Raw genomic sequence first — 26824 nt, 5'->3', positions numbered from 1 at the left:
CCCTGGGGCTGCTTTGAAGTCCAGACCTTGCCAATGTGCCCAAATGAGTCAAGACCTACCAGCTGTGGGTGAATTGGCACCACAAAGATTTAGGGTGTGGCTGAATTGGCACCACAAAGGTCTAGATCACAGAACTATAGGTGGTAAGAGCTCCAGTACAAAGGATCTTGTCACAGGTGTCAAGAGCATTCTTAGATCCCCAGAAGGGCCAAATCTGGTAGATGTACTTAGACCACACCTCACCCACCGGGACAGCAGAGTTTAGTACAGGCCAATTAATTACTTTCACTATTAAATGCTGAAGAAGGGAGCTGCAATCATGTTTTGTGCAACAGTATTTCCCAATGCTCTTGCCTGAGTTGTAAGAAAGCTGAACCCTCTGTGCACTGCCGTTTCCCAAGAGTGTTCCAATTCCCAGGCAATGTGCCTTTCACCTAAATCTCTTATCAATATGGGCATGAAATGCCATTATCCAGAAGGATAATCAAAAAGGAATCAGATTTTATTTAGCATATGAATAACCTTCTGGCAAGGGAGGGAGAGGCATGGGGACATTGGGAAATGAAAATCCACAAAGAGATGTTGGATAAAATGAAGAAACAGTTTGGAAGAAACAGAAAGAGCAGAACATGGAATCAGCAGCTTCTCAGAAAGTATAAGACCAGACTCAAAAATGAAGCTCCATTCTGCTTATTCTAAACAGTTTCTGAAGTCAGGTATCAAGCCTGAGCCATTTCCTTTGCAGGTCATGGAATGTCATAGTCAATGGAATAAGCATGCTAAAGCCCTGGGGTTCTCTGTCTTTAGTTTCATTTTATTATACAATTCAAGGTCAGCTCATCCCTTGTATTATTTTATTAGTAATTAAGAAAAAATTTACAGACTTATTTTACCCACACTGTGATTTTTCAGAATGAGAATCTGCTGCCTTCACAGGCTAAGCAGACTGCTAAAAAACACAGTTCCCAAAGGTAACATCACGCGAGCTGTGCTTTACAGATATTTTTTGCTTCAGGTTAAATCTTATCACTGTAATTGTGTATGGAAAAGTATGTTATCTCCAGAGGAAGATCCTAGAGCTCACCACAGAAAAGAGTGGGCTGCTGATGTCTGGCCAGTGCCACTAGCCCTGACATCATGAAGTTCAAGTCTAGTTTTCATCAGTTGGAATCGTATTTCTACCTGGACTGACATCTGCACATGATATCTTCTGGGAAGATAGAGACTGCAGCACTACCAAGAGGCAGATAAAGAACCAAACAAAAACCAGCTGCTGCAGGAGAAGAGCCACTGAGGAGGATGAGGCAAGAACAGCTCTCAGATCAGGCTGCAGTTGCCTCTGGCGCCATTAGACTCAAAGGTGCAATGTCAGCAGCATCCAAAATCTGCCATCACAGGTGATGAAACACATCTGTGACACTGAGCCTTGATTTCCATAAAAGTATGAAAAAGGCATGGAGGCACAACAAAGCAGGAATGTGAGCAGCTCGGAAGATGATTACCAAGAAATGCTGCACGGGAACTCACAAATAATAAAGACTTGCCGTGAATCAAAAACCAGAGAGAGAAGAAGCTTTTGTCTTCCCATAAACTGCCACTACAATGACCCATCAAGTCCTAGTTCTGCTGTAATGGGCACAGCCTTGTTCCTGCAAATGTGAAAACGGCTTATGCAAGATTTTCCCACAACTAATTGTTACTGTCTAATTGTACAGTCGGGTTACCACATGTTTTCATCTTCCTACTGGCATTTTTAAAAGCTGGATTATGAGCTATGACGAGAACAGCTGTGCCTTTACCTTCAGAAATCCAAAAGTCTGAAAAAGGGGAAGGAGGCCACAGCTGGTTCCTTCTCAGGCTCCTACCAGCACAGCAAGATGGAAATTCTCCTGGCCATTTTTCTCTGTGTTTTGACTGGTATTGTGGCAATTGCTTTCTATTATGAACACCCCAAAGCAGAAGTTCCTCATGGAATCAGTGAGCACCAAAAGCTTTATGTTCTTCATTACTTCATTAACTTTGGGTTTGGTCTGGTAAGTGAAACTTATTAAAGTTTGAGTTTTTAATTCTGTTTCTGTTAGAGGGTTAATGGTTTGGTGATGTTTTTTAGAATCAATGTTTAAATAAATTGCAAATATGCAACTGGACTGATTAGGTGATGTAAGCAGATTCCTTCAGCTGTGCTGGGCACAACAGACTCCCCTCTTTGCTATACAGAACCAAAGGCAGTATTTATGAAAAATAAAATTGGGCAGACTGTGCAATTCCCAGTTTTTTTCTGACAGCCTTTGTTTTAGCTTTTCATGCCTGCTGCCCCAAGGCAGTGCTGGAAGGCTTAGGAGGTAACTTGCCCTGTGTATGTGGAATTTCTGCTCTCTGTAGCACCGTGCTTGCTCACAGAGGGAGCAGCTAAATGATGTCTGTGATTTCAGCTCTCTCCTCCAACCCTGTCACTCTCCTCCTGAGCCATCTGAGCAGAGCTGCCACATTCATCATCATTTGCCTTTCAGTATGCCTGAACAACTTTCTTCTCTGAGACAGTACACCTAATACCTAAAGTGACTTTCTGTGTCATTGTTTTTGGCACATTTTTGATCCTTCCTCGCTTTTCATCCTTGTTTCTTTTCAGAACTAAAACATGACATGCACTTGTCTTTCTGTTTCATCAATCATCCTGTCCTGAATTAACTGTTGCCTGCCCCAGTCATTTTAAAAACCCTTCTGTGATACCTAAACTAAGCTTCTTTTAGTTGTTTAAATTGTGAAAAAAGCCTGTTCAGTCTCTTTGGCTTGTGCATAACATTTCACTTCAATTCTGTGTTCTAATGTTAATTCTTCCTTTCTTTCACTGCCCCATTGCTTAGTTTTTGTTTTAAATCAGTGAGCTCCCAAGAAGGTGACTCACCATGTCTCTGGTGCCACACCCAGGCCTCAACACTACTTTGACAGAAAACCAATAAAATAGGATCTGGATTGAAGTCAATTTTCTTACAAGTATTATACAGTGTATAAACTGTGTGATTGCTCTTTATCCATCAATGTTTTATTTTTGTGTAATTCATTTGTTAAAAGTGAACCTGCAGTATTTAGAAATTTACTGGTGATTTATGTAATTGTAAACTTCTGATCTTAAAATTTTGGATCCTTTCTGCTCGCCAGTGAGAGGCCAAGCACAGGCACTGTCACACACTGCCTGAAAGGAGCAGACAGATAAGGACATTAAGGGAGGGTTAAACCAAAGTTTAAATGCAAGTAGAGTTCACATCATGTAGCAACACTTGCTATGGCTGTTGGGCAAATTATTTGTGCCAAATTCTTTCAATGGCTAACAATTCATGAAGTCAAAACTGCATGGAAAATTAAAATATACAAGTATATCCAGTGTTCAGCTGGGACAAAAGGCAACACCAAAACACTGTGGTTGGTAAGGTTTCCTAGGACACCTTTTACTATTTTCAAGACAAAGATGATCTCCATATTCCATGCAGATACAGCTAATGGCAGGTTTAACCTTTACTGTTACAAAATTATTAGTGTGAGGAAAGAAATTACCCGAGGGAAGTTGAAGAATAAATAAGTAAAGTTATTTTCCCACAGATATAGATCAGGAGTTCTATGGAAGGAATCTGTATGAGACTATGACTTTGCCACAAAACAATCCTTCCTGTGTATGGGATCAGCTCTTCAGATGACCTAAAATAGGACACCTACACCAAATTTAACAGGGTCATGTTACTGAGCCACATGAGGTCTGTGAAATATGAGGTGAAAACCACAAGGGCGAGGTTTTAAGATCCAAGCAGTGAAGATCTTTATATGTATAATTCTCATTGAAATGCATATGCATGAATAATGGCAGCACAACATACTGAATTACCCATCAGAGATCTCTGCTGTGGAAGTAGTGCAAAATTGAATCCAATATAGTGGAAATGCAGAGATACTGCTTCATATTTTTCATCTTGAGCAGGAGTAGACTAGAGCAGGCTACAAGTGAAACAGCTTAAAGCCATGCAGATGGAATGGAGTAGAGGAGCCCACAGTGACATAAGAACCTTAGCCCGAGTGTTTAAGTAAGAATCAGTGAGCTGTGAGATGATCAAGCCAGGGTTCAAAGCTCTCCTTGCTCAGGAGGACAGAGACGTGGTAGATGCTGTGGATTTTTTTTCCTGCAAGCTTAAACACAGTGTGAGTTTGGGAAACAAAAGTATTGGCTATGTTCTTCATCCAAAGCTAAGGTTTAAAATACTGGAACTATTCTGTATTTTGTACAGGCACATGGCTACTGAAACACCTGACAATGTGAAGTATTTGACACCTTTTATCTACTATTGATAACCTGATTGTTTGCCTACTGAATTGACCATGGAGTTTAAAAATTTTCATTGTCAATCTCCAGGATAGGTAGAAATTTACACTAATTTGGTCTCTTGTGGTTTCTTTTATCACCAGGCAACATTACTGGACAAAGTAGGTATAATGTCAGAGATCCATTTCCTCAGGGTTGTAATGGCGACAATACCACCATTAAAGGATACACGACTTCATATCAAGGACTTAAGGTTTGAAAGGGTTAAAGTGAGAATTTACCAGCTAAAAACATCAAACAGTAACCAGAGGAGGGGAATTCTTTATTTTCATGGAGGAGTTGGCCAGTTTGGAAGTATCCGTAAGTATTACAAATAATTGAGGGGCACTCCAGAACCACACACACCACAGAATTTCTGATCTGATATGGTGTATCTTAAATTACAAGAGTTAGTGGTTTAACATTATAAATTTAAAAAAATAAGTTCAGGACAGCAGAATCAATTTACTTACATGCAATAGATATCATGTTAAATAGGCTTTATATAGATTGGGTATCTAGAATAGTCTCTAATAATTTTTAATACCTATTTTCTTCCTTCCTCTTTATTCTTATGAGAAAAGTTGAAAATCTCACTAGAATTTTATTTCTTATTTAAATCACCCATTTTTTGTTCCCAAGTGTGTGCAAGCTTGCATGTGTGTATCGTGCTGTGTGTCTTTATAGTGGAAAAACAAGGAAAAAACACATTTTGTAAAGTGAATGGGAAAGAGATGAGATGGTGCCTCATGCACAAGAAAAATTCTTGTATTTGATTTAGCAGATTTTTTTGTTGTCTTTGTTTTAAACAACTCCTCCCCTTCAAAATGACTTTCAAAGTGGCAGCAGTGGCTCTGTCTGTAACTTTTCAAAGAGGGGACCAAAACAATGCATTGGTTTAAATTCTAGGTTTCTTACCAGCCAGAAGATTCTCACAGCTGTAAGGAAATGAGTAGCAATGCCCAGCTCAGACCATGCCACATGTTACACATGTTGTGTAGCATTAGCCATGCAAGAGAGATGTGGCAGGCACATTCTTCTCTCTCTCAGGATTTTTTCATAGAGGAACACAGAGAGAAGAAAGAGAAAACAATTTCTATTTCTGCTCCTTGTTTTTCCCATGTGGAAAATTGGAGAATTGTTTCCCTGGGGTGATGGCTTGGTTGGATTCTGGTGAGGATTGTTTGAGCTGATGGTCAATCCAACCCACCTGGAGCTGGACGCTCAGAGAGGGTCATGAGTTGGGAGTGAGTTAGATGTGGGAGTTAGAAAAAGTAGTTTTGTAGTTTTAGTATCTTCTTTAAATAGTATGTTAATGTATTATAGTATAGTTATAATAAATCATTCAGCCTTCTGAACTAGAGTCAGACATCATCATTTCTTCCCACCGGGTTCACCCGCATTTAAAATAGGGAGATAAGAATTGCAGAATATTTTCATTCCATTTATTTTTAAAGCAAGTTGTAATTCCAGTGAACGATTCTGTTTTATAGAGGCCTATGAAAGAATGTGCCGCTATCTCTGCAGGAAGACCAACTCAGTGGTGGTGTGTGTTGGGTAAGCAAACCCCACCCAGGCACTCTGACCCTGCCTTTGCAAGCCTTGCCTGAGCCAAGCTCCTTGTGAAGTACATTTAGTATCTATACGTAATGATCCCGTGCCTTTCACCAGAACTAATTCCTAATTAGTCAACTAATCCCCAATTGTTTATTTCCAAATGAAATCCATTACGGTAATTTTATAATTTGTAGCTAAGACTTGAGACATGAGGATGTTTTTGTTTTCTAGAGCCATATTCAAACCACCTTAGGCTGAAAGCCTGGAGTGTAACTGTTTCTCTAGAAAGCACAGCTGCCCAGAACACCAAATACTTGGTTTAGAAGTTCTGAAAAATACAAGAACCTCATGAGTTTAAAACAAGAGGTTACAAACCGAGTTCAATGTATCCGCCCTCAAAAGAAATTTACACATTTGACTCTATTGTCTTAAATTCTTCAGTAAGTTATACTTGAAAACATGATGCATTTGCATGAAGAAGTGGAAGCAGGAAATCCACATTTAACTTGTAGTCAACCTGAGATGACCATTAAAAGTATTTCTCTGATTAGCTGTAATACTTTTTAAAAAGAAACAATATCTACAAGTTCAGGCAAAGAGTTGATTATAATTGCACTAATTGCTGTTTACTTCCTAAAATACTTGAAGAACCAATAACTTATTGATTCTGTTTAAGTAATTCAGCTTCCAGAACCCTGAAAAACTTTCAGATTTTCATTATCAATTTTCTATGCTCATATTTTCTATGCTCATATTCTCTAACAATTTGTTGTTAAATGTTCATTTTCTAACTGGAATTAATGATAACTGATTGACACTCCTGCCTTGCCAACTAATTCCAAAACAACTCTCATGTGCCTCCAGTCACCTACAAGATATGTAAAGAAGTATTTTGCAAAGGTAGAGCAGTGTACTGACTCTCCCAAACATGAACAATAGCAAATTATGAATCCAAAGCACTAATTTGGATGAATTCTATAGCTGCAATTATAATCACAGAGTATTTATAAATGAACGGCAAATTCCATTGGGCCCATTCACTAGAAATGACTGTGCTAAAACCCTTTCACTCCTATTTAGGTATCGTTTAGCTCCCGAGCACCCATTTCCAGCCCAGTTTGAGGACTGTCTCACTGCTGCCATCCATTTTCTGAGGACTGCACAAGACCACGGAGTCGACCCTTCCCGCATTGTCATCTGTGGAGACAGCAGTGGAGGGACACTCACTGCTGCCGTGGCCCAAGCTCTGGTGAACAGAAGAGATCTCCCAAAGCTGAGAGCACAAATCCTAATATATCCTTTTCTGCAGTGTGTGGACTTCAATTTGCCTTCCTATCAGCAGAATGAGAGAGTCCCCATTTTGCTAAAGAGGCGAACCCTTGTTCTTGGCTTGAAGTATGTTAATATGGACTTGGGCATCATGGAAGAAGTATTCAAAGGTTGCCACGTTTCAGAAGATCGGAGACTGAAATATCAGAAATGGGTGGGTCCTGACTACATCCCTCATGAGTTTAAAACAAGAGGTTACAAACCAAGTCCAACACCTCTACCCTCCAAAGAACTCTGTGAATTGGTCGAGTCCATGTTTGACCCTGTTTTTTCACCGTTGTTGGCTGAAGACAGTGTTATTGCTCAGCTTCCTGAGACTTTCATTTTGACCTGTGAATTTGATGTGCTTCGAGATGATGGACTGCTGTACAAGAAACGATTAGAGGACCACGGTGTGAAAGTGACCTGGTGCCATCTGCAAGAGGGGTTCCATGGAACACTGTTCTTAGCACTTTTTGGTAGGGTGATAGGATTCCGCTCTGGTGCTAAAGGCCTGGAAAAGATAGTAAATTTTCTAAGACTGATGTAGAATTCCATTTCTTGCTTTCTTTTCCTGATTTATATCTCTTTTTGCTTACAAACTTATTTTTTTAAATCCTCAATTTTCCTTTCCTTAAATCATTACCTTAAATTTCTGCACTGCATCTCTCTACTTTTTACCCACTAAGTTGATTGCATGATGGCCTTTGCTTAATTTTCTCTCAGGAGAGGCAAAATCAGGTGAATTTACACTTCTTTCATCTGCCAGCTCTTCAGTTATCTCTTGTAGCCATTAAAGATCTCATCCTTATAGCACAGGGTTTGCAATGTGGTCTGGTTCAATAAAGTTCTGGTACTATTGGAACACAAACCACATTTGCAAATTACCTGGGGCAGGTAACAGGAAACAGATCCAGTGAATCTACAGGATCAGTATATAAAAAGTATGGTCAAAGACGTAAGAAAGCCTCTGTCTGGTGAGAGCTCAATTTGAGACAAGCTTAAAGAGAGCTGAATGTAGCAGGAAAAATGTAAACACAGACAGAAATTAAAAAAGGGGAAGAGAAGGAGAGGAAGAGAGGGAAAGGGCAGACTTGGAACTACAGATGTTAAAGTACTGGTTAAAGAAAACATCTATTTTAAAAATCATGCATATACATCTTATGTATAGATAATACATACATGAGATTATAAAGTAATATCAGTTCCTTTACAAAGTGTAGGCCTGCACTGCCTGATGCAGAAAGGACTCTCCCTTTGAGAGACAGTGTCAAGTGCCATTGGAGAAAAAGGAGAATTCTTGAGAAAATTAAAAAAAAAATCAAAGTTAGGCCAATCTTAAACTGTTTACAGCAAGAGATGAACAAGCCAGGAAACCAATACAAAATAAAATGGCATAACAAAAATGTAAAGCTATTTTCTCAGAAATGAACGCAAGTATTGCTGGAAATGTCAGTAAATGTTTTAATTACACCATTCTGAGGTGAATGTATAATTGTAGAATAGTGATATTGTTTCAGGTTTTGTTATAATCTTATATCCAGAATTAAGACAACTTATCATGTCACTAGAAATGTCTTAAATTCTTCAGTAAGTTCTACTTGGAAGCAGGATGCATTTCCATGAAGAATCAAACACAGGGCGAGGATGCAGTTTTACTGACAGTCAAAACTTCTGACTGTCTTTGCTTAAATTAACACCTGGAACACTACCCACACTCAAATTACCACTATTCTTGTCAGGGAAATTTCCAGCTCTATAATTTTCAAACAATACTCTCTGTATCTGATATTCCTCTATGTGTTTTCTGCCCCCCACTGGCTCATTTAAACTACACCCAAAAGCAAGGATGCTGCAGGCAGTTATGTAGGACACATGAGCCAACAGAAGACACCCTACAACCAAGGGAAAGGCTTTCCTGCACTGCTCTGCATGGCTATTTACATTCAGCATATGAGCAAAGAAAGCCTGCCAGAACAATATGAATTACAGGTAGTTACATTCACATAGTAATCAGGAAAAAGGGGAAATGTTATGGGGATCTTCCATATGGCATCTCTGAATGAATACAATGCAAGTAAGCATAAAGCTCAGAAAATCTTCTCCAGTGTTTTCCTGATTTCTAGGCACACACTAACACTGACACTGTGGAATGCTGCCAGTTTTCCATGTGGACAACCCGTGCCACAAATGCTCAGGTGACACCAGTGGCAGTTTGTCCATGAAGTGATAGAGCAGTAAATTCCTGAAATTAAAATATACAATGAGTCAGACGAACACAAAGGCTGTTGAACTTCTCATGGGTATTACACCCCAAAGACAATATGATGAAGATAATACAGTTTGTTTGGGTTTTTTTTAACCCAGAGAGCTCCTGGGTTATTGATGAATTTTGGCCTATGAAGAACTTAGGAAAATACAGTTGCCAAATAAGTTTCCTTAGCTAGGGCAGTTCCTTCCCATCTTGACAAAACAACTAGCTCCTTCCACAAGGGAAAGTGAGGTGCCCGAGGTGAGCATTCCCTCCAGAGTTTGCACCCTGAGTGAGGTGACAGCCCAAGCTGCCCTCCAGACAGGAACAGGGTGTGGGCAAGGCTGGTCCATCCAGAGGTATTAACCCTAGAGAATGTGGCCATGAGCCACACTTCTTTAGCTGGTCTCTAGAGTTTACTGTAACACAAATAAAAGGATCCAGGAGCAGATTGGAACACTGTTGAAACCTGAAAACTGCTGAGGCTTTGGGAAGCTCAGTGCAGCTGGGAGGGCTTGACACTCTTTGAGCTGCTTTGTGTGACAGAAGATGTTGAAGGAAATGAAGGAAGGGAAAGCAAACTGCCCTGCATTATTCCATCAGCAGATGTCAGCACCAGCTGAGTCTGTAATAACCTGATGAGCATCTGAAATAACCTGGTGAACATCTGATGAGCTTAGGACAAGGTGAGCACTGGCCATGGGCATCTGCCTTTGGCTTCAATACTCTAAAGTCTAACATTTTAACTACTTAAATCCTAAATTTGTGTTCTCTGGAAGGGAAAAACTCCAAATCAGCCAATCTCAGCACAAACCTCTGTGCTCTGGGCACACAGTGTGAGTACCTGGAACACATTACCAAAGGTCAAACTGTGGTTTGATTTCAATATTTAACTGAACTTATTGTTATGCCTTCATAGCCTGAAGCTGTCTCTTCATTATCAGAGTACATTTCAAGCCATAACAACTTTAGATTACCTGTTCTAACCAATCAAGTTTGGAGTGGTGTATTACAGAAGTCTACAACTTCAATTATCCTCTGCTTTGCTGTCTTCACATCATCTCTTTATACCACACTAGTTACAATTCACATCCCATAGCATTTTTAAAATAAACAGGCAATTAGAAAACATTCCAAATTTACTAGCTCTATTATTTATAAATAATGCTAATTACTTAAAAGCACTTAACACTATTCTCTGCTTATGATGCCCATTCTCTGTACTGCTCAGGCATAATCCTGCAAACTCTGGCTGTTTTTATTGCTGTCTTCCTTGTCTCAGTTATTCACTGTGTTTTCTGATTCTTGTGAGAGTGCAGACCCTGTTAACCTGAATATTTGAACTACTGAGACTCAGACAAACCTGGCCATAGCAAAATAAGGGCAGTTGAAGTTGTTATATTTATATTCAAGCAACTTCTGATTGAATAAGATTCATTTTGATGTGATGACCTGCCATGAAATCCCAAGTGGATGTTCCAGAGCAGCTTTTTGGAATGGAGCAGAATTCATTCACTCTGAGGAACAAAACTGCACAGCAACAGAGACACAGACACCCAACAATCCAGCCACATTTCCCAGTGCTACTCTACAAAACCCTCCAGTTGAATAAACATTTCAAAAATGTACCTGCTCCGAACTGCACAATACAAGATCTGAATTTCCATCACTGAATGCTAATACATAACAATTGTCTTTTTTAAAAAATACATTATAGATTTTTACTCCAGAATTTGTTAGCAGCTGTTTAGCCTAGGAGTGATTTGGAAGGGACAGACTTCAAAGAAGAGAAGGAAGAAAGAAAAAGCTAAAATAAAGATTTATGCCAGGCAGTGCAAGGTGGCTTTCTGTCGTAAGAGCAAAGCACACAGGAACTAGCTACTTATTTGGGTGGGGAGATGGAGATAATGAAGAGGGAGGACACTGAAAGGTAGGTAGGAGGCAGCCTAAATGCAGAGGCAGATGAAGCAAATACACAGCACCTTTAAAAACCATAGATGTATGGTACAGCACGTACTAAGCTGTAATTTCTTAAAGCTGCTTATTGTCACTGTGAAGGGCATATTAAATCCATCTCACAGATCAGAAGAATCAGGCTTACAGGTATTAAAAGCTCTGAGATGCTTTCAATCAGTTGTCTGCATAGTGTAAAATGAAGAAATGTGAACTGAAGTATGGCAAGTTTCATGCTCTACGTGGTAAAAAACAAAGTCAGTTAAACTACTCTATGGATTCTAATTGTTCTGCTAAATTACTAGAAAAAATAAGAATAACTTTGAAAAGCAAGGCAAATTATATTTACCAGAGTGTTTAACTTTGAAATGAACATTAAAAAACTAAAGAACTCTATCAGAAGCTATTAACTCTGGGTTTAAATTTTCTTTGTGATACTTTATTTTTTCCTGTTTTCTGCTTCCTGGCTACACCTGCTGGATACCTCAGTCTTCACAGCTGACTACCATTCTTTAGTTACTCACCATAGGATTTCCTGTGTTACACTGAGTAGCTCTGCAATAGTCAGCTGACTCCAGCTTAACAGTGCTGGAAACAGCCTGCAATCACAGGTGAAATGTGTTGTAATGTTTTAGAGAAAGACTTCACAATAAAACCATTAACTCACGATAGTCACAGAATTTATTAGCACCAACACCCCTGAGTGCTCCTGCCTTGCATAGTGTTGGGTTTGTCAGCTCCTGCCTCTCCCAGTAATAATTAAGGGGAAGCTGATGAATTTTACACATTCTCAGACATTGATGAATTTTACACACTCTCAGCCTACAAAGCTATGTGTGATTCCACAGCTACAGAAGCTTTAGAAAACCCACAAAGCTGAGTCTTGGGAAAACCTACAAAGACCACATTTCTTTGGGTAGGTATCATTATTGTACTTCACCTTCCCATCATTACTATAGCTATTAGAAATATGCTGAAAAATCAAGAAGAGAGTGAATTTTAGAATGCAGAAATGGAGGCTTGCTGATAAGAAAATGGGAAGAATTTACCCAACTCTTGTTAATTCTGTACTCATCAAGCACTACATTAACCAATTAAACTCCAGCAACACCAAGTTCAATGAATAAAGAATCATTTTGTGAGCTCTGAGTAGCTGTTTTATAACAATAAAGAGCCACATGAGGCCCATAATTCTCATTACAATGTCAAACTTCACACTGTTTTCATTTTCTCTGGTTTACTGGAATCTCATCAACATTTAGTTAGTGCAAGGCTTTTCTCATTTACAGGTGGAAGGACTTTTCCCTCGTGGAAGTTGAAAAACAAAAATATGGCTATAGCAAAACACATAAAACACCATTTAAAGAACTACCTCTTTACTGCCAGATAGAGAAGCGTTTTTGTTTGCAAATATACAAGGTACTCATTTTATGCAGTGGAGTCAAATGAAATAAAAACATTCTTTTGACATTTACCACCTCAAAAACAACTGGGGAAAAAAAACAAAAAAAAAACAAAAAAACAACCCACTCAAAACCTCACTGACTGTTTTGTAACAACTTGAGAATCTGACACTGACCATAGATATCCCTACCCAACCTGTGGGTACAGGAATGGCTGGCCTGACTGGAAATAGCTGAAATATATGAAATATAAGGCACCAAGAATCACCACACAATTGTCAGCATAAACATCCCCAGAAGGACCAAGCAGCTCTCAGACCATAGGGTTTGCTTGATTCTGGAAAAACATGGACATTTTGTTAACAGGACAAGGAAGACTGGAGTGCAAACAGCACAGAGCTAGGAAATGCTCTAAGTTCACATGCTTGAGTATACTCTAACAGTATAACCTATCTTAATATGTTTATTAAAACATTAGGATATTACTTTGAAACATTGATTCACCAACATTTCTTTAACAACTGTAATGCAGAACTGAAAGATTTTTGCTTAGATTGTCATGATTAGACAACAGATTCTGTAGATAACTGCCAGGGTGTAACAACAACAACAAAAAAATAAACAAAAATCTCCAAACTGTCCCCTTGTAAATTCATTTTAAAATAAAAAGACAGTAAAACAATTTCCTTCCTACTCTATCAGGTCCATCAAGGTTTCAAAGCATGAGGTGGCATGTATGAGGTGTTTTGGTTTTGATTAAAGCTGATTAATTACTGATTCACTGAATAGGAGATGAAATCTTGTGTCAAAACAGTGTCAGCAAGAGCTCATAGAGGTAACAGCAGACAGACATGTCCTCTTTGATATAAGGATTTCTTAATCTGATCATACAAATAGCAGGTGCTTCATTGCCTTTGGTCACCTTTAAAAGTTTCATTTACTCCCTCTGAAGTACAAAGTACCTTTAAGAATTTTTTATTCTTGATTAAATGTTCTTTAGAAAGCACAGAAATTGACTCCTCTGAGGATTCAAATATAAGAAATCATCAAGAATGCTGAAATACAAGATTCAGAGCTGATATCCATGTGGAAATTTATTTCAGGATATTTTGACTGATGGCACAGACATCAGAAATAAGCACTTCTTACAGGAATATATGGCAAAACAAAGCAAAATCCCTACAGACTGTGCTATAATATCACACTAGAGGGAAAGATTTCTAGAACTAATAACCACAAACAGCACTGAGCTGCCCCAGCTGTGCTGCAGAGCCCTGTGGAGAACATCTGATGAGCTTAGTACAAGCTGAGCACTGGCCATGGGCATCTGGCTTTGGCTTCAATACTCTACAGTCTAACATTTTAACTACTTATATCCTAATTTTGTGCTCTGTGGAAGGGAAAGGTTCCAGATCAGCCAATCTCAGCACAAAAAGGCTCTAATGATCTCCCTGTTTCACAAACCTTGACACAAATTTATGGCATTGCTTCATCCCACACATCCTCTCCTTCACAAGCCAATGTTGTGCAAATCAGCTGTCAGTGTTGCTTTGATTTAAATACTGTGCTGATGAAAGTAAAGACTAATTCAGTTTGCAGACTGGAAGTCCACTTGAAAAGCCAAGGCACAAAATGTTTGGCAGCTGTAAATTTTAAATTGTGTAGAAAATATAATTATAGTAAGGAGAACACAAAACAGAAAAAATTACTTCATCAAACAGCTGCTACCAACTGTTACCAATGCCTCACCAATCCATATGTATTCATCATGCCTCTACACTGAACTGCAAACAAGAATTACAGTGCATATGAAACCCTGATGGTTAACTGCTAAAAAGCTTTTGCCAGAAGCAACAGTGGCTTCAATCTACAAACATACCTCAAGTGTCTGGAGAGACCTTTGTCTCCATTCAGGTTTGCACTGATTTTAAACACAGAGCAAATATACTCTTATTTAAACAAAAATTAAAGCATGAATGTGTCAGTGCATTCCCCTGTGAAAGAGAGTTTATAAAAAAATGTGGATTTGAGTATTTTTCTTCTCAGAGAAGTGTGTATATATATGCTTTGATTACAAATGCAAGTAGCCCCACATCACTAAAATTTAACACTGCAACAGGAATGTCCATCCATAATGAATCCACTATAAAACAAAAAGACTATCTTCAAATCAAGGCCCCTCTGAACAATAATTTCTCCTTGTTAATGAAGAGTTCATAGTATTAATCACTTCCATATAGTTTGATTCCCACCTTTTGTAAAGGGTACAAAGAAAGCATGTAAGAGTAGTGAATAATATCATTAGCAAAAGAAGGGTGGAGAAAATTGCATTACGTTGCATTGCAACATTAATACACATTTAATTTCTGCATATGAACTGAGCTCTCAGTGTCCCATGAAGACACCTTAGATGCACTTGAAAACAAGACTTAACCCAGCATTGGTTTGACAGCATTCATTCCTGTTGAAGGGAAATGGCATTTATTTATACAACTTTAGCTATTATAGGAATGTTCTTGTTTTCTCCTCTTTTAATACCAGCACTGTTTTTGGGGGTTGTATTATATGATTTTTTCAACTCAGAACTGCCACCTGGAATTGAGCAACCTCTAAAGCTCCGTTTTTTCCACTCCTTGCTGATTATGGCCATGGTTACGGTAAGTTAAATTTCTTAACCTGGGGATTTCAGTTTTGCTTAGGTAGGATATTTGGCAGCTAAAGGAAAATGGTTTACTTAAGGGGGAAAAAAAAAAGAAGAAAAAAGCAATTCATGGTGCTGAAGCTTGTAAGCATTGATATATGAACCTAAAACTCATATTAAATTAACTCATAAAAATAATATGACTAATCTTAAAGGCTTCTTCAGATTTTTTCAGTCAAACTACAGACACTTTATGCTGGGAAACGGGTTTATATGAAAATTTAAAACAAATAACCTAGATGTATCCTGTAGCTATTGAACTGCATGTGCATAGAATAATGCTGCCTGTTCAGAAACAAGCCAACATTACTCCTCTTCTTCCAAATTCTTTCTTTTCAACAGGGAAAGATTTTGGAGAAGCTGGGGATCTGCAGTGATTTAACCCTACTGCGGCTAGCACTCAATGGGATACCTCCATGGAGAGATTCCAAACTGCTTATCAAAGATCTCACAGTAGATGGGGTACCCCTGAGGATTTATCAGCCCAAAAATACACCTACTGGCAAAAGAAGAGGAATTCTCTATTTTCATGGAGGCGCTGGCACATTTGGGAGCATTAGTAAGAAATGGGCAAGTTTTATTTTTCAAGTCCAATCCAAACCTTTACATTTTTGCCTTCAGGCATGTGTCAGTCAATGTCTGCCCTGTCCTTGCCAGTGTCATCACTCTTTGCTCAGCACAAACTGGAAAGTGTTTGTGGAATGAATAGTCTCATGTTGAAGGGAGCCTTTGGGCAAGAGACCTGTGATCCAGAAATCCCTCACCCTGTCCTCAGCTCTCAGGAAGGGATGCTGCTCTACTAAGACTACCCTATCTTACATAAAAGATATAATATGGGTCCAAGGAAAAATTTAAATGCATAAAAAAAAAAATCTGTAAATAAATTCCCATTCATGCAAACAAGGAATCCAAATGAAAGAAAATATAAATAACGAAGGAGCAATTTGGGGAAGTTTGATTCTTGTGGTGACATGGCAGAGGATACTTGATTTTTCCAGAAAGGGAGACAACCCTTGTCTCAGCAGCTGGGAGTTCAGCTCCCTGAGTGCTCTGGATCTCCTTCTGAGCAGCTAAGGCTCCAAGTGCCTTCTCTGCAAGCCAAGGCCCCTAGCATGGAAATCTGAATTTCATTCCTAGGGTTGGGCAGTGCAATTTGAGGGGTTTGAATCCTTTACTCTTTCAAAGGGTAGGTCTGCACTATACTGGGCAGACTTGAATTTCCTGGCATTCCTTCCTGTGCAAGAATCATGACAAAACTCCTGTGCCATAGGTTCCCCTCTGCACTGGGGCACAGACAACCTATCCTGCTGTCCTCAGAGCACAGGAGTCTGGGTGGAGAATCAGCCTCAGGTCTAGAGCTAGTCTGGGTGGCAGTGAGGGATGGCAAGCACTCATTGATCAAAGTGACAGGTGAATTCCTCTCGCTGGAAGGAAAAAACCACACCACGAGTTGCACAGTGAGTCCTTGTTCACGTGGCACGGCTTGATGTAACAGCCATACCTGTACACAGAGAGTGGGACCTGACCTTTGCCTTCAATTCCTTTTGGTGTTGATAACAGGAAAACAATCAACATGACAACAAGCTTTCAGAAGGCCTTTGGGAATCTCCAGCCTTGGAAGCCTGCAACCAGCAAATTAGCAGATGCTACACTGAAAAGAATCAGTGGTCAGATAACTATGACTTATTCCTCAAATGGATGTCATACTTCACAAATCCTAGAATCGTTGAATAGTTTGGGTGGAAGGGACCTTAAGTCTCATTCTCATTCCAAGTCCCCACCATGGGCAGGGACACCTTCTGCATTTCCAGGTTGCTCCAAGCCCTGTCCTACCTGGCCTTGAACATTTTCAGGGATGGGGCAGCCACAGCTGCTCTGGGCACCCTGTGCCGGGGCCTCGCACCCCTCACAGGGAAGAATCCTTCCTAATATATAATCTAAACCCACTCTTTATCAGTTTAAACAATTGAAGTTTTTAAAGTCAGCAAATACATGAATAAAGGAGACTGAGTTGCTAAAACCCACTTTGATTTCCAGAAGAGTCTCCTAAAGAGGTCATACATCCATGACACAAGGGAAGGTCTTTCATTTGGATTACAGCTGATTGAAAGACAGAAAAAAGATGGGTTATGGGAAGTTCCTGTGAGATTTCCATAAGGAGATCTGTACTGGGAGCAGTGCTAATCAATTTATTAAATCAATTTATTCATACAGAAAAGATGCTGCAAGGTGATGTGGTATTAAATCCTCTGAGGGTCATAAATGGATGGCTGAAAAACTGCAGAATGTCTTTATGACAGCAGAGGATCAGACAATGAAATGACAGCAGAAATGGCATTTAAAGAAGTCAAACAGATGAACAGAGCATTCTGACCTTATAAATGAGGCAATGGACTCCAAGCAGGAGCAGGAAAGAGGCCATGGGATTGTGGTAGGAAGACACCTGAAATTGTTGACATAGTGCACAGTAGCAGTCAAAAAGCAAATAAAATGCTAGCAATGATTAGTAGGAAAGACAAAACAGGAAACTTTTTTTATGCCACTGTAGTAAATCCATGGTTTACCTAAATACAGTATAGTGCTTACAGTTCTGTTTCCCACACCTCAAAAATGATAAAGCAGTAGTGGAAAGACTTGGAGAGGCTGCCTAGGTGAGAAAAGTGCTTCTGTGCAGAGAATATGTGAGTGACCCATGACTCTTCGGGCTGCAAAAAGACAGATCCACTGACTACAAAATCATGAGAAGCAGAAGAAGTTAAACAGGGAAGGATTTATCCACCATTTCTTACAGTACAAGAATTCCACCATGTGGAAGCAGTGAATGCTAGGTACGAAAGGAGCAACTAGAAATGGCTCTTCACACCTTTGTAAGCAAGTGAGGAAACTCCTCCTTGCACAGAGCTGTTATGGTTAAGGTTAAAATCATGGGCTTAACAAGTGGTTTGGGTAACTCACAGAAGAAATGCTAATCAAGGACATTAGGTATAAAGACAGCTTCTATCTCAAAGGAGTGCCCTGATCCTCCAATTCCTGTATGCTCCTTATTCCTGTTTGTCCTCAGCTTGCACTCTCCTTAGACACCTTTTGCTGACCACCAAGTGAGATGTGAGACCATCTCAGACAGATTCTGGGTTTTCCCAGTATCACCATCCTTACATACTTGTGTGATGCCCTGAGAGCCACTTGCCAACAGAAATTGTGTTAATGTGTAAAGACCACATTCCACAGTAGCCCGAGTTCCTTATCAGTCTCCTCTTGCAGTGCCTACCATGTAGCACATGTTCAGGGATCTGTATTTTCATTTCAAAAGGATATTTTGATTTTCAAATCATCATTTCTGCTAAACTTTCTCTCTAGGAGCCTTTGAAAGAGTATGCCGCTATATGGCCAAAAAATGCAACTCAGTGGTTGTGTCTGTTGGGTAAGTGCTCTTTTGCCATAGAAGTATTTATGGGAATACAGCTCTCAGTTGAAACTCGTCTGAAAAATATGCTGAAAATATTTACTCTTTTAGATCACATCCCTATTTTTCATTTAAACCTCTCATTTAATTTAGAAATGTGCTTATAGGCAAAGTAGTCTAAAATAGCTGTAGCATCATTAGTTTGGCCTTCCAATCTACACTCGTTTAACCGAAATACAATCTTCAAAATTAAGAAAAAAAAGTCTGCATAACTACCACAGCAACTGCAAACAACACAAATGGAATGTTTGTAACTCCACTGACAATAACCACAGTCTTTGACATTTCAGGTACCGTCTGGCTCCTGAACATCCCTACCCAGGGCAATATTTTGACTGTCTCAATGCCACCTTATACTTCATGAGGAATTTAGAAGAGTATCACGTGGATCCTGGTCTCATCATCATTAGTGGTGACAGCTGTGGAGCTAATTTTGCTACAGTTATTTGTCAAATACTGCTGAATGATAGAGATCTGCCAAAAGTACGTGCTCAGGTCCTGCTTTACCCAGGACTCCAGGGGCTGGATTTCCACTTGCCCTCCTACCAGCAGAACGCTTTTGTCCCCATGTTGTCCCAGAAGATGATCATCTACTTCTGCTTTCGTTACCTTAACAGAAAACCCACAGTTTGGAAAGATGTTCTACAAAACTGCCATGTTCCTGATAGCATGAGACAGCAGTATAAAAAATGGGTAAGTGCTGACCTTATTCCTGATGAATTTAAGGTTAGAGGCTATGTCCCACCAAAACCTGCAGTATATAAACCTGAAGTTCATGAAGCTGTCAAAGAAATTTTAGCAGCAACATTTTCCCCACTATTAGCTGAAGATTCCATTATTTGCCAGCTCCCTGAGTCCTACATTGCGACCTGTGAGTTTGATGTGTTGAGGGATGATGGTCTGTTATACAAGAAGAGACTGGAGGAAAATGGTGTTCAAGTGACCTGGTATCATTGCAAGAATGGCTTCCATGGAATTTTAGCCTTTTTTGGCTATGGGATTTTTTCCTTTTTATCTGCAAATAAGATAATGGACAGTCTTGTGAATTACATAAACAGTTTATAGAAGTATTTTTCAGAAGAAAGATGCAAGTCACGCAATATCTTTGAAGCATTTATACTTGGCAAGGAATATAAACACTTTTGATTTATGGTTTGGATTTTGACTGCATTTTGTAGTTTCTGATTTCTGCTTCTGTAGTGACTCTCAAACAAACGTTAAGATTATTTTAACAGCCACCATTCTAGAAAATATTCTTGTAAAAACATATCAATAAGACCAACATGAAAAAGGCAAGGCACCTAGCACATCCTGTTTCACTAAAACTACAGCAATTCCAGTATCTTTGCATGGCTGACACACACTGAAGGCAAGAGACAAGAATCTCCATGAAGATTCTTCAACAGCCCAGAAATGCTGAAGACAACAACTGAGGTCTGCTTTGGCCCTTGTGACAGACAGGAGGTGTTGATGGTGTCAGATGGAGAACTCATCTGCTATGAAGTCATACGGCATACATTGAAATTGCAGCCATGAATTTAATTTCCAGGTTTAGTCTCTACAAAAACTACACTGCTCTAGAAATAAGGAAGTCAAAAGGAAGGCTCCTCTCTGGAGCAGAAATCCTAAATTGGCACTAGCATGAGGTTGATTTTGTTTGGGATCTGACAAATGATGTTTCATTTTGGAGCTTCTTTCTCAAACTAGAATCCCTGAACTTCAGTGAGTGTGTGGATGGCAGAGAAGTGCAGAGGTGGGACTTTTCCATAACCCATTTTTTCTTTCAAGATTATCTTATGCTCAAGGCTACCTGTTCTGCTGTGTTGAAAAAGTTCTGAATATCATGTAAAGAAGGCAGGGAAACACAGTTTTATCTATTTTATCACTGTAATGCTATGGTGATCCTGTGATGCTTTCAACAACAAAAAATAAAAAACTCACACTGCAAATATTTGTGTTATAAGAGTGAGTGTGACATTTGCTAAACACATACTAACTGATGGAAAGGAGCAACACAACACAGGCAGGCAGTCACCACAGTCCTGCTGCTTTTACCTGGTCACATCTGTGCTGTGGTCAGTAATTAACCTACCAAACAACTGGATACAACCACACAACTGTAAAAACACAATACAAACTGGAAGTCCACAAACACCACTGGATGCACTATTGTTTTTTTTTAAATCTGGCTTTTGCTGATTTTTGAAACAAGATTTCCTTCTACTTCAGATATTTTATGATTACTGTGTGCCCTATTAAAAACAATTCTCACTAGAGAAACAATATGAAATTAAATTTTTATAAAGTTTTGTAACTAAAATGACAAGGCACTTAGCCCCAACACTTATAATTTGACTTTACAACACCACCACCACCAAACAAAAAAACTCAACACGCCCCGCCATTGCTACCTAGTAAGGTTAGATTTTTTACCTCTTTTCTTTCCCTTTGAATTTGCAGTTTAAATGTTCTGACATCCTAGTCGTTTGAAGAGTTGCAGACTTAGATTCACAATTAATTCATTTGCATCATTTAAAGTACACCTTCCCTACGTTAGCACAATCCTACTCCCCAGCAAGAACAAGATAAAGCAGTTTGATTCAGAACTCTTTAATCACTGGTTATCTTAAGTAATTCTCAGCTGTATTTGTTGCACCAAGAGTTACTCAAAGTTACCTGCAACAGGGTCACCTAATTATGAATCTGAAGTCAGCCTGTGGCTTTTTTAAAGCATGTTGTTCTGTTAGAAGAAAACACAAACACTAAAAAGAGCTGAGATTTGTGTGATGACAGAATTTTCTAAGTGCACCTTTCTAAAGAGCACTGGTGGCAATCCCTTTGGTCCTTCTGAGTGACAATCATCATGTGCAGGTTCCCACTCCTGAGGAAGCTCTTCAGGTGGGTGTTTTGTAGTGCAACAAACTCAAAGCACACAAATGCCCACTGTCCATTTTCCACCTCCAGCTAGTGCAGTTCATTCTTAACACCCGTCTCCCAGCTAAGCACTGGTTTCTTGCAAAAATTCCAAAATGCTGCTGGCATAAGTCTACTAACAAATCAAGGACTTTGATCAACTTATCTTTTGTGAGATAACAGGAATGGGGGGAAAAGAAAGTGGGAGAGGGAAAGATACCAGTTAATGTATTTGTGAAAGAGAGGAGAAAGGTTTTTACTGGAGCAAACAAAGAGCAGGAAGATTAACAAAGAATCAGGAAGTAACAAGACAAATATATATTGGAAAGTCAAATCAAAGACATGTTAGATCACTGCAGTTCAGCAAAATGGCAGCTGTACTCACAGTGCTGGTGCTATTCTTAACTGGTTTTCTTGCTGCATTTATACTGTTGGTCATAGGGGCAATTAATTTTGATTTTTCCAACTCAGAAATTCCTCCTGGAGTGAATCAGCCTGCAAAGCTCCGAATCATTCATATAATTTTAATATTCACAGCTGTGGTGGTAAGTGAACCTGGTGTGATTTCTGGGGGGTGAAGAACAGTGAACCTGTAGATTTTAAATTTACTATCATGCTAGAAACCTGCATGGAATTATGTTCTGGAGAGCAGAGCAGGGCACTGCTGTCATGCTGTATGTTTTATTGAGCTGAGTGCTGCTAAAGAAATTTTTGCCAGACTTCTGATACTGCACTGCTCTAATCCAGTCCTGCCCAGCTCTATTTTAGCAGTACCTAAATGCTGCCTTAACACAAGTGTGTGAAAGTCTGACTGTGCTTCTGCCCTGACTCGAGCTGACCTAGCAATGATTTGATTTATAAATGTTTATCCATGTAGGATCATTTGTATTTCCATTCTTGGTTCAGACTATACCAGATGTCTCTGGTTCGTGCTTTCAAGGTTCTCATGGGCATGGGGATGACAATTCTGTATTTATTTTGGATATGAAGTGAGAAGCTGAACATTTCAGAATTGGCCTTGGGAAGGAAAAGTTTCTGTCACACAAGTGACAAAATTATGTAACGTTGCCCAAGAGGAGCTGAAGGAATTCTTCTGCCCAAAGCACATTTATATAACTCCTGCAGGATTGTGTGGTGGGAATGAGGGGCTCTGACCAGCCCAACTTCTGCAGGTGAAGCAGCTTGTAAAAGCGTGGGAAGGTAATCAGCCTCCAAGAGCAGCACTCAACATCTGGTGAGCTCTGCTGACAGAGGAGCTCACTGAATCACAGCTATTTCTATGTAATGACAGGTGTAGGGATGCTCTGATGAGACATGGCATTAGACAGGAGGTAACAAAGGTTGTGCATATATTTACTAAATTAATTTAATTAAAGAGATACAAGCTATTTAAAATTTTTAAATGAAAACAAAGAGAAAGAATTCTCTGTCAGAAATACTGTAGGTTATGGTCAACCACAGTAAAGAATTTTAGGTATATATTCTCATGCTTTGGCTGCACAGAAGTTGTAATTACAAAGAGATAACATCACTTAAGCAGCTGGAAAAGCCAGTTCTCTTTTAATCATCAATCCACTGCCCACCATAAACCAGCATTGTATGCTGCAATGTAAGTAACACAGGATGAAAGAAAACAAACAAGTTGAATATGAAAGTTAAAATATCCTTGGTATTGTTCATTCCTGCTTGGAAAATAGCAAATAAAAAAGAATAAATCAATTTATCATACAACTGGAGACACTAAGACTAGTTTCTGTAAAAAAATAAAATCAATACATTGCAAAATGTCTTAGTTTCTTCAAGAAACCTTACCTCAAGATCAGGCATGGAGAATTTTATGAATATCTGGAATTGCTGAAAAAAGGGCCTTTTGTTGATAAATATATTGAGAGTTATGACACTACTGACAATCCATGCAAATGTGGCTGTCTAATAAGAAATATTCATTCCAGAATCTTGAGTATTATGAACTTGATCCAAATATTGCTAAGGACAGAAGTACTGACTGGCATGGCTGGACAAAGCATTTCAAAACAGAGGATATGCCTTTTATTTATGCAATTATGTTGGAGTAGTAGCTCTGATTTGTGTTCATTTTCTGGTACCTGGCATGAATAACCCTATGGCACAGAGAGTGAACAGAAGTTCATTTCTACTAAATATGTCAGGATTTTCTCATCAGTGCATGGCACACATCAGTGAGACTTAGGAAATGGATCAAAAAGCAATTATCAAACATATTCTTAACTTAGTCAACTCTACTTTGGGCAAGTGTCTGCCATAAAAATCAGCACCAGAATGATCATCTTTTGCTATGTTTTCACATCATCTTGGGGGAAGGATAGAATAACCAGTGAAAACCAAACTTGCTCTCAATGTTAGGTAAAGGACCTGCTGAGGAAGCAGAGGAATCTATCTCACCAATCTGTTAATGTTGCATTGTTTAGGGTTTTGTTCATGTAACTCTCTCATAGCCCCTCCTGATGCTGCTGTTACTCATTCCGTTTTCTCCTACACCTGTACAACTACTCTCTTAGTTTATTACTGCCTTAAAAATACATGACTTGTGCACCATGAGTTTACTGTGCACACTGTTCCTTCCCTTTGGAAAATACAGGGTCTCTTGAGTGAGGTCTCTGTTCTCTTTACCTTTGAACAGGGAAAGATTTTGCAAAACCTTGGCATCTGCACTCAGGTGAGCTTTGTGCGGTACATGCAAAGCAGAAAGACTCCGGGGGCGGACCCAAAGCTCTTCATCAAGGATCTATTGTTTGAGAAAGTGCCTGTAAGGATTTACCAGCCTAAGGCTCCATCTGCCAGCCAAAGGAGAGCAGTTATGTTTTTTCATGGAGGAGGATGGGTATTTGGAAGCATTGGTAAGATATCTAGCAGAAATATTTCAGTTAAAGAAATACATATTTCATAAATAATAAAGTTGGTTGTTTCTTGATCTGTGGCAGTTGCAAACTTTGAATATAACCACAGGTTAAATCTTGTAATTCTTGCTGCCAGAAGAAGGCATCTGTGATTTTTCATACAGGACAATGATATAAGGGGAAAAATACTGAAATAGGAAGATGAGGAGGTACAAAAGAACTGAGGAGCTTTGTAGGAAGCAGAAGGGAAAAGCAGAGAGCATTTCCTTCTTGCAATTCTTTGATTTCTCCAATAGATAACATCTCTTCTCTGGAGAGAAAATGCACCCCAACCTAAACCCAAACCCCACCAAATCTCTTTCAGAGACCCACGAAGAGCTGTGCCGCTTTATTGCCAGAGAAAGTGAATCTGTGGTTGTATCTGTGGGGTGAGTCTTTGCTCATGCTGATTTTGAGAGATTATTTCCTACAGTGTAAATATCACCTCCTGTCCCCCAGTCATAGCTACAATCCTCCTCACAGAAATGTCTCTGTGGGGCTTCTCGAGTATGTGATTTACCACTTCATCTGCTGTTCCTTGGAGACACTGAAGACTCACTTGGGCTGTGTTCACTGTCTGATTACATCACAAATTACACTTCGGGATATCTAGTTGGAAAATGAAGTTCTGAATGAATATTTTCAAATTCCAAACACAAAACTGATTGTAAACAGATAGTAAGCTATATGAGCTCCTTAACATTTATTCAAGGAAAGCCTGCTTGATGCTTAGAGAAGCACAGTGTGAATGAGAAGTTAATACATTATCAAAATACTGGCATAATGGTTCAGATTACAAGGATATGTAACGTAACATTACGTAACAAAGATATAAACCAGAAGTCATTTGCGTCCAACCCATGAAAAACTGAAGCAGAAATAACTAAATTATTGTCAATAAAACCTACATTTAATTGGCAGCTGAGTACTCCTGTGATGTATAAGACCTAAGAGACAGCATAAGCAGATGATATCATAACAAAATAACCTGCACCACCTAATCTCATTGATGGCAATCCCATGGAGGGAACTGAAACTACAGAAATCAGGGTATTCCTGGTTGCAGGAACCAGGACTTTAGCAATACATTTAGAACTCGTATTTCCTTCTCTTACACCCGTCTTGGTGTGGCAGGTACCGCCTGGCCCCCGAGCACAAATACCCCGCTGCGTACGAAGACTGTCTGAGCGCCACCCAGCACTTCCTGCGGCACCTGGAGCGCTACGGCGTGGATCCCGCGCGCGTCGCCGTCTGCGGGGACAGCGCTGGGGGCAACCTGGCAGCTGCTGTCAGCCAGAGCCTGGCAGGCAGCTCACACCTGCCCAGGCTCCGTGCTCAGATCCTGATCTACCCAGGCCTTCAGGCGCTGGACTTCAATTTGCCATCCTACCAACAAAACCGAGGGGTTCCTCTGCTATTCCGGGAACGCGCCGCTTTCTACATGCTGCAGTACCTAAATGGAAATGCCATAAAACTGGAAGAGGTCTTGGAAGGTTCCCATATTCCTATAGATATTAAATTAAAGTATAAAAAGTGGTTGAGTCCAGACAAGATCCCTGAGGAATTTAAGGTCAGAGGCTACAAACCACGTGTGCTGCTTGACTGCACAACTGAAGTTTTTGAGACAGTGAAGAGATTCTGTGAGCCCAACCTGTGCCCACTGCTGGCTGAAGACACAATCATCCAGCAGCTGCCAGAATCTTTCATCCTGACCTGCGAGTACGACGTGCTGCGGGACGATGGCTTGTTGTACAAGAAGAGGCTGGAGGACAATGGGGTTCCAGTGACCTGGTACCACCTTGAAGATGGATTCCATGGAATCATAAACTCATTTAATAGTGACTGGTTGTCATTTCCATCTGGGAAAAGGGGCCTTGACAATATTGTGAATTTTCTAAGAAGCTTATAGCAACATTTTTCCTTTTTTTCTGTAAGAACTGCCAAATTTCCGTGGTCTTTTATGCTTCTAAATTCCATATAAGAAGTTCATATAGGAGAATTTGTTAATAAGC

The 26824-nt window shown here is 39.6% G+C and overlaps 3 protein-coding genes across 3 annotated transcripts; all 3 read left to right on the top strand.

Annotated features, from left to right (window-relative positions):
• The first annotated feature begins 1877 nt into the window (after window positions 1-1877).
• LOC110476775 (arylacetamide deacetylase-like 4) lies at window positions 1878-7763 on the top strand. The gene is made up of 4 exons (XM_021542023.2): window positions 1878-2033; window positions 4453-4669; window positions 5842-5905; window positions 6986-7763. The coding sequence occupies exons 1-4, from the start codon at window positions 1878-1880 to the stop codon at window positions 7761-7763; spliced, it is 1215 nt and encodes a 404-aa protein (XP_021397698.2).
• Window positions 7764-15294: 7531 nt separating this feature from the next.
• On the top strand, window positions 15295-20049 carry LOC110476774 (arylacetamide deacetylase-like 4). The gene is made up of 4 exons (XM_021542022.2): window positions 15295-15477; window positions 15864-16080; window positions 18879-18942; window positions 19275-20049. Exons 1-4 carry the CDS (start codon window positions 15295-15297, stop codon window positions 20047-20049), a joined length of 1239 nt encoding a protein of 412 aa, XP_021397697.2.
• A 2216-nt stretch (window positions 20050-22265) lies between these two features.
• LOC144247450 (arylacetamide deacetylase-like 4) lies at window positions 22266-26721 on the top strand. The gene is made up of 4 exons (XM_077788243.1): window positions 22266-22442; window positions 24557-24773; window positions 25138-25201; window positions 25947-26721. Exons 1-4 carry the CDS (start codon window positions 22266-22268, stop codon window positions 26719-26721), a joined length of 1233 nt encoding a protein of 410 aa, XP_077644369.1.
• The last annotated feature ends 103 nt before the right edge of the window (window positions 26722-26824 follow it).

The sequence above is a fragment of the Lonchura striata genome, chromosome 24 (genome assembly GCF_046129695.1).
Source record: "Lonchura striata isolate bLonStr1 chromosome 24, bLonStr1.mat, whole genome shotgun sequence".
Classification (NCBI taxonomy): Eukaryota; Metazoa; Chordata; class Aves; order Passeriformes; family Estrildidae; genus Lonchura; species Lonchura striata.
Note: the sequence above shows the minus strand (reverse complement) of the source record. Positions and strands in the feature narration are given on the sequence as shown.

What these genes read in the sequence shown, in the direction of transcription:
- LOC110476775 (XM_021542023.2), top strand. Translation starts at nt 1,878, where the DNA reads ATGGAAATTCTCCTGGCCATTTTTCTCTGTGTTTTGACTGGTATTGTG. An exon ending in TTAACTTTGGGTTTGGTCTG is followed by an intron (nt 2,034 to 4,452) that starts GTAAGTGAAACT and finishes TTTTATCACCAG; the next exon opens with GCAACATTACTGGACAAAGT. An exon ending in TGGCCAGTTTGGAAGTATCC is followed by an intron (nt 4,670 to 5,841) that starts GTAAGTATTACA and finishes TCTGTTTTATAG; the next exon opens with AGGCCTATGAAAGAATGTGC.
- LOC110476774 (XM_021542022.2), top strand. Translation starts at nt 15,295, where the DNA reads ATGGCATTTATTTATACAACTTTAGCTATTATAGGAATGTTCTTGTTT. An exon ending in TGGCACATTTGGGAGCATTA is followed by an intron (nt 16,081 to 18,878) that starts GTAAGAAATGGG and finishes CTTTCTCTCTAG; the next exon opens with GAGCCTTTGAAAGAGTATGC. An exon ending in TCAGTGGTTGTGTCTGTTGG is followed by an intron (nt 18,943 to 19,274) that starts GTAAGTGCTCTT and finishes TTGACATTTCAG; the next exon opens with GTACCGTCTGGCTCCTGAAC.
- LOC144247450 (XM_077788243.1), top strand. Translation starts at nt 22,266, where the DNA reads ATGGCAGCTGTACTCACAGTGCTGGTGCTATTCTTAACTGGTTTTCTT. An exon ending in TAATATTCACAGCTGTGGTG is followed by an intron (nt 22,443 to 24,556) that starts GTAAGTGAACCT and finishes ACCTTTGAACAG; the next exon opens with GGAAAGATTTTGCAAAACCT. An exon ending in ATGGGTATTTGGAAGCATTG is followed by an intron (nt 24,774 to 25,137) that starts GTAAGATATCTA and finishes AATCTCTTTCAG; the next exon opens with AGACCCACGAAGAGCTGTGC.